The sequence below is a fragment of the Danio aesculapii genome, chromosome 13, assembly GCF_903798145.1.
Source record: "Danio aesculapii chromosome 13, fDanAes4.1, whole genome shotgun sequence".
NCBI lineage: Eukaryota > Metazoa > Chordata > Actinopteri > Cypriniformes > Danionidae > Danio > Danio aesculapii.
Window position 1 is genome coordinate 36,020,235 of NC_079447.1, and position 11,568 is coordinate 36,031,802.

The window sequence follows — 11,568 nt, forward strand, 5'->3', positions numbered from 1 at the left end:
ACCAAAAAATTCTGTAAGGCTTTGGATTTTTGAAAGTTTTCCATTTATAATTGAAACAATTGATGTAAAGGTGTCTTCAAATATATTAATTCATTAGTTTTCCTTCAGCCTAGTATGTGCTCTTCCAGCTGCAAGCCAGTAGTAGGAAACATTCATACATCCACACTACGAACAATTTAGTTTATTCAATTCACTTATAGCGCATGTCTTTGCACTGTGGGGGAAACCGGAGCACCCAGAGGAAACTTACATGAACATGGAAAGAACATGCAAACTCCACACAGAAATGCCAACTGACCCAGTCGGGACTCGAACCAGCAACCTTCCTGCTGTGAGGCAACAGTGCTGATCACTGAGCAACCATATCATCCATTTACAAAAACATAATACAGTATAAAAAACCTTTTATTTCTTTTATTATTTTTGCCTTAAATAAGGATAAATAAGGATAAATGGTAACACTTTATAATAACTACACACTATAATTCATTTACTAAGCATTAGCATCTAGTGAATTCAGTATTTGTTAAGCATTAACTCAACATTAATAAACGTTAGTAAGCATTTTATAATTCCAGCTACAAATGCTGTATTCTTGACTTATAAGCACCTATATATTCAATTCAATTCAATTAACCTTTATTTGTATAGCGCTTATACAATGTAGATTGTGTCAAAGCAGCTTCACATAAAAGGTCACAGTAAATAGGAACAGTGTAGTTCAGTTTGTAGTGTTTAAGTTCAGATCAGTTTAGCTCAGTTCAGTGTGGTTTAATAATCACTACTGAGAGTCCAAATATTGAAGAGCAAATCCAACGATGCGCAGCTCTATAGATCCTGAACCATGCAAGCCAGTGGCGACAACGGAGAGGGAAAAAAACTTCACTAATGGCAGAAGTGAAGAAAAAAAAAACCTTGAGAGAAACCAGGCTCAGTTGGGCACAATCATTTTAATTTCTCCGCTGGCCAAACGTCTTGTGCAGAGCTGCAGTCTCAGTGGCGGAGGCTGGAAGCTGGCCTCAGCGAAGACTCGTCTGTCTCTGGAGCATCACAGGAATCAGTCTCATGTTCTCCACTCTTCCATGACCATCACAGTAGCTGCTCAGGATTCGGCCTGGTCCAGGATATGGAAACCTTGGGATCATCTCGTCGTTGGTCTTGGATCGAATCAGTGACTCTGCATAGTCTGAGGGCCTCGGGAAGAGTATCCCCAGGTGGAAATGGAGAATAAAGAAAATAATTAGCGTAGCTGATGTTCACAGTGTATATCAACAAGATGCAGATCCTGTGTGGAAGCCCCCTAAGTGGTGCACTAAGTGTATGCTTTACTGAACAGATAGGTCTTTAATCTAGTTTTGAATTGGGAAAGTGTGTCTGAGCCTCGGACGTTATCAGGAAGGCTATTCCAGAGTTTAGGAGCTATAAATGAGAAGGCTCGACCTCCTTTACTCAACTTTGCTATTCTAGGTACTACCAGAAACCCTAAGTTTTGAGACCTTAAAGAGCGAGTTGCATTGTAGCGAGACAGAAGATTGGTTAGATAACGCTACGGTTACTAAAGTAACCCTTCGTTCCCTGAGGGGGGGAACGGAAATGCTATGTGGAAACTTCCACTATGGGGATTTCGTCAGAATCCAATCATCTGAAAGAGTATAAAAACGGGCCAATGAAATGCCAATGAGTTGGCAGCGTCAGCGTGCACAGCTGGCATCAATGACAATCAGTCATGCTATAAAGACGCAGCCAGTGCCATGCTCGACGTCCTTTTCTAGCTGAAGAGACTTTCACGCTCAACAGCTAAGGGACAATCGTTGTGGCGAAGGAACATAGCATTTCCGTTCCCCCCCTCGGGGAACGAAGGGTTAATTTAGTAACCGTAGCGTTCCCCTTCGGATGGGGAACTCCAATGCTATGTGGAAACTTCCACTATGGGGAAATCTATGGAAAACGCCACAACGAAAGAACCTTACTGCGTCCCTGGCGAAGGGTGTGCCACGCAGTAGAGCGAGCGCACCTACAACGCCCCGAGACACAGTCTTCCAACGTGTCCCCTGGCCCTCACTTACCTGTTCAGAACAGTTATGTTTTTCGGGAGTCGCAATAACCCGGTAAAATAGGTTTTGATACGACAGTACGTTGGGAAAGCGTTCAGTCCCGATAGGGAGGACGCTGCGGAGCTCACCTGTTACCCAGAGGGGAGACCTGGTGACAACCTATGGACTAGCCCAGAGATGGGGAGTCCTTGCATAAGGATGGTTAGCGGGGAGGGAAGACACGAGCCTGCCCTAGAAGGGGGGACTATACCGTGGCTGAGTGAACGTGTGGGATCGCCAGCGGGGATCACACATAGCAGGCACCTATACCCAGAACGCGGGCTGACCAGCGGGCATGCAGACAACGTAACGGGCCAACACCTGACTCCTCCGCTGAGTCAGGTGCTGGGGGCCTCGGAGGAACTCTGCAGGGTTCGCCAAAGAAATGGGGAACTAAAATGACAAAGCTGAAAAAGCGCACGTATCTCCGGGTTAGGGAGAGTGGCGCAGCAAGCATGTTTTGACACCTCAACCGAAGCGTTTCCTCAATCACCAAGGGTTGCCTAATACCCTTGAGGAAACCGGCTCCACTCGCAGATTGTAACCTTGCAAATGTATTGGGTGTCACCCAACCCGTAGCTCTACAAATGTCTGTCAGAGAGGCGCCGCGTGCTAACGCCCAGGAGGATGCGATGCTCCGTAGTGGAGTGCGCTCTCACCCCCGGGGGACACGGCTCACCCTGGCCCAAAGGCGAGGGAGATGGCATCCACTATCCAGTGGGCCAACCTCAACAAAGAGCTGGTCAGAGGATCTAAGGCTCTGAGTGTGGTCCACATATATTCGCAAAGCGCGAACAGGACACAACAATGAAAGGGCTGGGTCTGCCTCCTCCGCGGGCAGCGCTTGCAGGCTCACTACCTGATTCTTAAACGGCGTGGTAGGAACCTTGGGCACATAGCCGGGCCGGGGTCTCAGGACAACGTGAGAGTAGGCCGGCCCGAATTCCAGGCACGAGTCACTGACCGAAAATGCCTCCACGTACCTAACCCTCTTAACCGATGCCAACACGACCAGCAGAGCTGTCTTCAAGGACAGAAATCTCAAGGATACTGAGTCAAGTGGTTCGAAGGGATCCCCACGTAGGCTCGTAGCACTACCGCGAGATCTCAAGAGGGTATGAGAGGGGGGCGGGGGAAAACATCCGCCTCGCACCTCTGAGGAACTGGATGATGAGGTTATGCCTCCCCACGGTGCCGCCATCCACGCATCATGATGAGCGGAGATGGTGGCCACGTGAACCCTCAGTGTGGAGCGCGACAGCCTTCGCTCCACCTGTCCTGAAGGAAAGAAAGCACAACACTGATCTGGCAAGATCGGGGGTCTTCTCGGCGAGAAGCGCACCACTCAGTGAATAGACTCCACTCCAGGGCGTAGGCATGCCTCGTAGAGGGTGCACTAGCCTGAGTGATGGTATTAACGACCGCCACCGGTAGGTTACCTAAGTCTTCCTCGTCGCGTCTTATGGACCCCACGTGGAGGTTCCACAGAACTAAGTGAGGGTGCCAGATGGTGCCCTGTCCCTGAGAGAGTAGGTCCTCTCTCAAAGGGACTCGCCAGGGGGGGCGTCGCGAGGAGGGAGAGTTCTGATATCCAGGTCCGGTTGGGCCAGGGGCGCAACTAGCAAGACCTGCCCTTCGTCCTCCCTGACCTTGCACAGAAACTGCGCGAGTAGGCTCACTGGGGGGAGTGCATACTTACGCATGACTCGGGGTGGAGTCATGCGTAACACTGGCCCGTAGGAAGGAGGGGTCCTTTCCAGGGGTGCGGGTGCGGTGACACAGCGCAGTGACAGTCACTCGGTGTGTGCCCGCGTGCCATGCGCGTCTGGGGACCCGATCGTGAAGCCAATGCTGTAGTGGTCTCATATGGAGCAATCCGAGCGGCGTGGCCGCGGCTACGGATGCCATATGCCCCAGGAGCCTCTGAAATAATTTCAGGGGGACCACTTTTTTTCCTGTCGAACTCTCTCAGACAGTTCAGCATTACCTCCATAGTGATCGAGTACAGCTCCAACCCGAGAAAGGAGATGCTCTGCACGGGGGCGAGCTTGCTCTTTTCTCGGTTGACCTGAAACCCCAACGGGCGGAGGTGCCGGAGCACCTTGTCTCTGTGCATAATCAATTGCTCCTGAGAGTGGGCTAAAAATCAGCCAGTCATCGAAATAATTGAGCGTGCAGATACCGGCAAGCCGAAGGGGCGCGAGGGCACCCTCCGCGAGCTTGGTGAAAACTCGCGGAGACAGAGAGAGCCCGAAGGGGAGGACCTTGTATTGCCATGCTCGACCTTCAAACGCAAACCGCAGAAACTGCCGGTGGCGTGGAAGTGTGGAGATATGAAAATACGCGTCCTTCAGATCTATTGCTGCAAACCAATCCTGAGGACGAACGCATCGCGTGATGCTCATCTGCGTAAGCATTCCGGAGCGCAGCCTGTGAAGGCAGCGGTTCAAAATGTGCAGATATAGGATTGGCCATAGCCCACCGCTCTTTTTTTGGGCACGATGAAGTGCGGGCTGTAAAACCTGCGCTCCATCTCGGCTGGAGGGCCGGCTCGATTGCATCCTTCGCCAGGAGGACAGCAATCTCCTCTCGCAAGACAGGGGCGGACGCAGGACTGACCCTGGTCGCCCGTGAACCTGGGAGGCCGTTTCGCGAACTGAATCGCATAGCCGAGTCTGGTCGTATGGATGAGCCATTGCGATGGGCTGGCCCACGCCAACCAGGCAGGCAGAGCCCCCGCAAATGGTCCCACCCGCACGATCGCTGACGTGCCAGCGGCGGGGCAGCGTGGAGTGAGTGGGCTTATCCGGGGAGCGCTGGGGTCCCACAGGAGAGCAGGAGAGATGTTCTCGTCTCGCACTCAAACTCCAGGAGAGGGGCTGGGAGTGGAGAGAAAGGCGACCGTTCTCTCGCGCTCCATGAGCCATTGGCGAAATGCACCGATCCTGCGAGCTGGAAGGCATAGCGTCCCAGACTGGCAGTGTTCGGGCTGTCACATCCGGAGGAGGGGAAAAGTGCTCTTTCACTGAGGATTTTGATGGCGTTTTTTTTTTTTTTTTTTTTTTTACGCCTTTAAATAACGTGCCCCGCCCTCCAGCGGGGAAAGAGCAAATTCCCTCCTCTCCAGATGGCCCGCCTCAGGGACGCTTCGCGGTCCGTTTTACTGAACTTAGCGGCGCCCTGGGCGGGGGACGCTGGTTGCCTGCGCGATGCTCGGCGCAGCCGCGTGGCCGGATGCGCAGGCGGGGGCGGCGAAGCAAAGCTGCGGGCGGGCGTCCTCGGCGAAAAAGCAGTGGATGTGGATGGCTCTGCGGTGGGGAGCGGTCATACAATCCCGCCGATAGAGACCTCGCCCATCGCCTCCGACTGCTCTATCACCAGCGTGAATTCCTGGGCGAATTCACCGCCAGTGTCGCCGAACAGGCCAGCCTGGGATATGGGTGAGTTAAGAAAGCGAACTTTGTTAACGTCACGCACATCACCAGGTTTAGCCTGAGGTGGCATTCCTGGATCACGGATGTGATCATCGTCCTTCCCAGGGCACACACAGCCGACTTTTTTTTTTGTAAGAGCATAGTCGGTTGCGGTGCGGAGCGCATGCTCAGTCCTGGGTCAGAACCATCCTCGCGCAGCCGGGCCAGCGCCTGCGCTTGGTAGCGCTGGTAGGTGGCCATAGCATGCATGGTGAGGGGGAAGGCGCACGCAGCACACTGTGTGAGCCTACTGTGCCCATCCAGGAAGAAGGGGATGGGGAGGCTTAGAAGGTCTTGCCTTCATCCTCCACATCACACCCCTCTAATCGGTCCGGCCGCGGGGCTGGGGGATAAACCATCTCCAGAGCCACGGCCGAAGCAGCCTGGGGAAGCACAGCCGCAAAGTCTGCTTCTGGATTCGATGCCACGCTCAAAGTCCCGGAGGGAGCGAGCGGGTTCGAATCCTCGTCAGACCTTGACAGCCCAACCTCCAAGGATGGTGAGGATGGAAGCGCACGCAGATCGGGCAGAAAAAAGTGCCCTCAGGACAGCGTGAGTTTACTGTGCACTTCTGGGAAGAAGGGGACGGGAGGCTTTGAAGGTCTTGCCTCCTTATATCCTCCACATCACACCCATCTAGTCGGTCCGGCCACGGGGCTGGGGGATAAACCATCACCAGACCCACGGCCGAAGCAGCCCGAGAAAGCACGGCCATCACGTCTGCTTTTTAGATGCTAACGCCGCACTCTCCACCCCGGAGGGAGGGAGCGAGCGGGCTCGCATCCTCATCAGACAATGACAGCCCATCCTCCGATGCAGCGATGGACATCTGACCCCCAGTGTCATCAGGTGAGAGAGCGACCAAACCCTCAGATCTGCCCGAGTGCCAACCGCAGTGCGGGGGACAACTGGGGTGGGTGGCTCTTTTGCAAGAGCGAGCCGCGATCTTAACTGCGCAACAGACATGACATCAGTGATGGCATGCACTGCCCGCGAGCACCGCATTAACATGCTGGACCCCCAGACATGAAACGCTGTGCTCGTGCCCATCATCCGGGGATAGGAAACCACCGCATCCAGAAACGCACGGTCGGAGTGACGTCTTGAAAAAGACGCGCTGCACGACCGTGTTGCTCTTTTAGGAAAGCTTTTTTCCTATATACAAACCGCTCTAGGAGGACCGGACCCAAAGGACGCCAGGCAAGGGAGAAATACCCAGCTCGACCATCTGCCACTGCGTATACGCGCTCTGGACCGGGAGAAGCTGCTTCTCGATCTCTCTCTGTAGACACAGGTTGGAGATACCCTCAAAGACTCTCTCAGAAGCTTCGTGAAAGGCTCTGAAAGCGAAAAGGATGTCGAGCATGGCACTGGCTGCGTCTTTATAGCATGACTGATTGTCATTGATGCCAGCTGTGCACGCTGACGCTGCCAACTCATTGGCATTTCATTGGCCCGTTTTTATACTCTTTCAGATGATTGGATTCTGACGAAATCCCCATAGTGGAAGTTTCCACATAGCACTGGAGTTCCCCATCCGAAGGGGAAACAGGAGCTAGATTATTTAAAGCTTTATATGTAAGAAGCAATATTTTAAATTCAATACGAAACTTGACAGGCAGCCAGTGTAAGGAGGATAAAATTGGTGTGATGTGATATTTCTCAGATGAAAGAAAGCAGTTTTTGTGACATGGGATATATGGTTTTCAAAAGTTAAATTGCTGTCTAATATGACACCCAGATCTTTTATAGTAGAGCTAACGCTAACTTTGTATCCCTCTAATTGTAGGTCGAGTTGTGAGATCTGCTGTGTACAGGATTTAGGCCCAATAAGTAATAATTCTGTTTTGTCTGAGTTTAAGAGAAGATAATTGTTGGTCATCCAGTCTTTAACATCTTTAATACACTCAGTTAGCTTGGACAGTTTAGACGTCTCGTCAGGTTTAGTTGAAATATATAATTGAGTATCATCTGCATAGCAGTGAAAGCTGATCCCATGTCTTCTAATAATGTCTCCCAGGGGTAGCATGTATATTGTAAACAGCAAAGGGCCTAAAACTGATCCTTGAGGCACCCCGTATTTTACTGGGCTGATTTGTGAAGGCTGTCCATTAATATTCACAAACTGGTAACGGTCAGATAAGTATGACTTAAACCATTGTAGGGCCTGTCCCTGGACACCTGTAGACTTTAAGCGATTAATAAGGATACCATGGTCAATGGTGTCAAATGCCACACTAGGATCGAGTAGAACTAATAGCGAGATGCACCCTTGGTCAGCAGCTAAGAGTAAATCGTTGGTTATTTTCACTAATGCAGTTTCTGTACTGTGATGAGCTCTGAAACCTGACTGAAACACTTCAAAAACATTGTTTGTCTGCAGAAAGGAGCATAATTGAGCAGAAACAACTTTTTCTAGTATTTTAGACATAAATGGAAGATTTGAAATAGGCCTATAATTAGCTAAGTTGCTGGGATCCAGTTTCTTAATAATAGGTTTAATAACAGCTAACCTATAAGGATTTGGAACATGGCCTAAAGATAAAGAAGAGTTGATAATGTTAAGAAGAGGTTCTCCTATAACAGGTAGCAATTCTTTCAGTAACTTTGTTGGAATTGGGTCCAATATACACGTAGCTGATTTAGAGCTATTTGTAATTTTGTCTAGCTCTTCCTGTTCTATGATTTTAAAGCACTGTAGGTTATTTAGATTCAGTGGCGTGTTTACTGGATCTGAAGTATAAGGCGGTGCAGAAAGTTTAATATCTCCTATTTTCTGTCTAAAGCCTTCTATTTTATCACTGAAAAAATTCATGAAGTCATCACTACTAATTTGCAGTGGAACGTTTTGTTCCAAAGATGACCGATTATTTGTTAATTTAGCAATGGTGTTAAATAAGAATCTAGGATTGTTATGATTATTTTCTATCAGTTTGCGGAGGTGCTCAGCCCCGGCAGATTTTAAAGCCCTCCTATAGGTGGACATACTGTCTTTGTATGCAATTCTAAAGACTTCTAAATTAGTTTTTTCCATTTACGTTCCAGGGCACGGGTTGCTGTTTTGAGAGCGCAGGTATGACTATTATACCATGGTGTAGTTTTATTCTCTCTAGCCTTTTTTAGTTTGATGGGTGCCACAGTATTTAGAGTGCTAGTAAAGATGGCATCCATACTGCTGGTTACTACATCAAGGTCATTTGCGTTTGCGGGTGCATTTCGAAGTAGAGAAAGATCAGGTAAGTTATTTATAAATTCATCTTTGGTGGATGGAACAATAGTTCTACTAGGACGATACATTGGAGCGGATCTGCTAATTTCAGGTAAACACAGCTTATATAGTAAGAGGTAGTGGTCTGTAATATCATCACTTTGTGGTATAATGTCTACATCAATGACCTCAATTCCATAAGACAGAATTAGATCTAATGTATGCTTTAGGCGATGGGTTGGACCAATAACATTTTGCTTTATTCCTAGTGAGAGCAGTAAGTCCATAAACGCGAGCCCTAATGTGTCGTAACATCCTAACATCTATGTGGATGTTAAAGTCTCCTACAATTAGTATTTTATCAGTTTTAACTAGTAAGTCAGAAATAAAATCAGAAAACTCTTTTAGAAAATTGACATAGGGTCCTGGGGGTCTATTTATGGTGATTAGAGTGAGAGATAACATAGGTTTTTGCATAGTGTTTGGAAGGATAACATTAAGCACTAATACTTCAAAGGAGCTAAACATAAGTCTGTTTCTCTGATTAACATTAAGAATATCACTAAAGATTGACGCAACTCCACCACCACGACCAGTTTGACGAGCCTCATGTTTATATAAGAATCCTGGAGGAGTTGCTCCATTTAAACTAATATAGTCATTTTGTTTCAGTCAGGTTTCAGTGAGACAGAGTGCATTAAGATTGTTATCTGTTATTATTTCATTTATGATAAGTGCTTTAGGTGCTAGTGACCTGATGTTTAGGAGACCAAGCTTCATGAAATTTGTATTTTCACTTTTTAGTGGTTTTTCTGGTTTAATTCTTAATAGATTATTTCTGGAGCACACAGTACGTTTGTTTCTTGATCTAATAATGCGAGGAACAGACACAGTCTCTATGGGGTCAGCTAGGTATGCATTACTGTTATTTATGTGGGACTCTGTATGGCTAAATTGTGAATTTTGTGAGTTTTTACTTACTAGTCAGATAGAGCGAAGTGTTCTGGAGATGTTGTCCGACAGAAGTTCAGCTCCAGCTCGACTGGGGTGCAGCCCGTCAGCACGGAAAAGCCTAGGACGCTTCCAGAAAAGATTCCAGTTATTGGCAAAGAGCAATTTCTGTTCTTCACACCATGTTAATAGCCATTCATTCAGAGCAAAAAGTCTACTGAACCTTTCATTTCCTTGGCGGTAGGTAGGAAGCAGTCCAGAATTGATGATCTGTGTGGCGGGCAAGGTGCGTCGAACCGTCTCGATCAGGCTCATGAAGTCCTTCTTCAGGATCTCCGTCTGCCGGAGCCCGGTGTCGTTTGTCCCCACGTGGAGGACGACGGCACCGAGGCTCTCGGCAGCGCTCAGGATAGTAGGTATCTGTGCAGAAATATTCTTAACTCGGGCACCAGGGAAGCAGAAAGTGCGTACTTTGTTACTTTTGGAGGAAGCGGAGCGGACGTGGCACACGATTGAGTCGCCAATGATGGCCACATCGTGACCCGTCTCGCGGAGAGGGGTGAAGCGGTTGTCCGTGGGGATCTCGAACACCGGAGGAGGAGACGTTCTGCCCCGGGACCAGGTAAGCACCTTACGCGGCTGCACCCAGGGGCCGTGGTAGCCGGGTGTCGGCGTGAACGACGCCTGGGCGAACCGCGTTCTCGGTGCGCTGGGCCTGGACAGAGAAGCACACGGGGTTGAGGAAGCAGGAGGATTGTCGTTGTATCGAACACTTACCTCAGACGAGCGAGAACGGGTTAAGAGCATAGCCCTGATGCCCTCTCCCTTCGTCTCCAGCGAGCGAATCTGGGACTCCACTGCTTCCAGCTCCAGCTCCATCGCCTCCATCGATGCTTTTCCTGCACTCAAGGACAGACACGCAAGCGACATTGTACAAGGTGAAGAGCAAAGCCAGTAAGTGAGAAAATAAGTGAGTGAAAGAGGTCGGTAGCTTTAGCTGACCAGCGGTGCTAGCAGGCTAAAGCTACAAACACCAGGCGGATGCTCGAGAGACAGAACGTTTAAAAGTAGATTTGTTTGTATGAGTGTGTTAAGGGATTGTTCACCCCAAGTAGGAGAGATAAATATTTAGTGAATGAGGAGGTATTTTATGATAAAAATGTAAATTGCGAATATAAACTCCAAACAAATGCAGCGAAGCTACCATCCGGTGACAGTGACGTCACTCGAGCATACGCCGAGTATTTGTGCTTAATACTTGTACTTTCATACTTAGTTAAGGATTTATTTTTCATACTAAATTAAGTATTGCATTATTTACAAACCAATTGTATTTAAGAGTAGTTGAGGGTTTTTAGGATAATTCAGAATGAGTTAGTAAATGATTAATAAACTATTGAAATCAACATTTATATATCTTATTATTCAGGCATATACTAATAGTTAACTAATATTTTAATAAATGCTTTATTAACTCAACTTCATGCAATTTTGTGACCTGATCTAAAGTGAGGACTATTTATGCTTTATAAATCCCTTATAAATGACAATTAAAGGCTCAGAATCAAATGAACAATAATCTTTGCAAACTTTTCTAAAAAAAAATGACATTGCCAAATAACAGGAGTGTCAAAATACGACATAAAACTGGACAAAACAACAACAACAATATAATAATTTAACAATATAATAAGATGCAATGTTTAAACTCTACAGTTATTTTATTTTAGATAAGGTTGCAAAGATTTATTTTTCATTTGAAGTAAAGTTTCATTTGTGTATCTTTAAACGAAAAGAAATGAATAATGTCATTTTTCCTGTTTAGAATTTAACTGAGTCTTTA

The 11,568-nt window shown here is 47.9% G+C and overlaps 1 protein-coding gene across 1 annotated transcript; it reads right to left on the minus strand.

Annotated features, from left to right (window-relative positions):
• Positions 1 to 617: 617 nt before the first annotated feature.
• Positions 618 to 10,692, minus strand: LOC130239194 (uncharacterized). Its single transcript, XM_056470249.1, has 2 exons — positions 9,756 to 10,692; positions 618 to 1,194 (listed from the first exon to the last, which is right to left on the minus strand). The coding sequence occupies exon 1, from the start codon at positions 10,653 to 10,655 to the stop codon at positions 9,759 to 9,761; it is 897 nt and encodes a 298-aa protein (XP_056326224.1). The 5' UTR covers positions 10,656 to 10,692; the 3' UTR covers positions 618 to 1,194; positions 9,756 to 9,758.
• Positions 10,693 to 11,568: the final 876 nt, after the last annotated feature.

Excerpts from the sequence above, each read along its gene's own strand:
- LOC130239194 (XM_056470249.1), bottom strand. The coding sequence starts at position 10,655 with ATGTCGCTTGCGTGTCTGTCCTTGAGTGCAGGAAAAGCATCGATGGAG.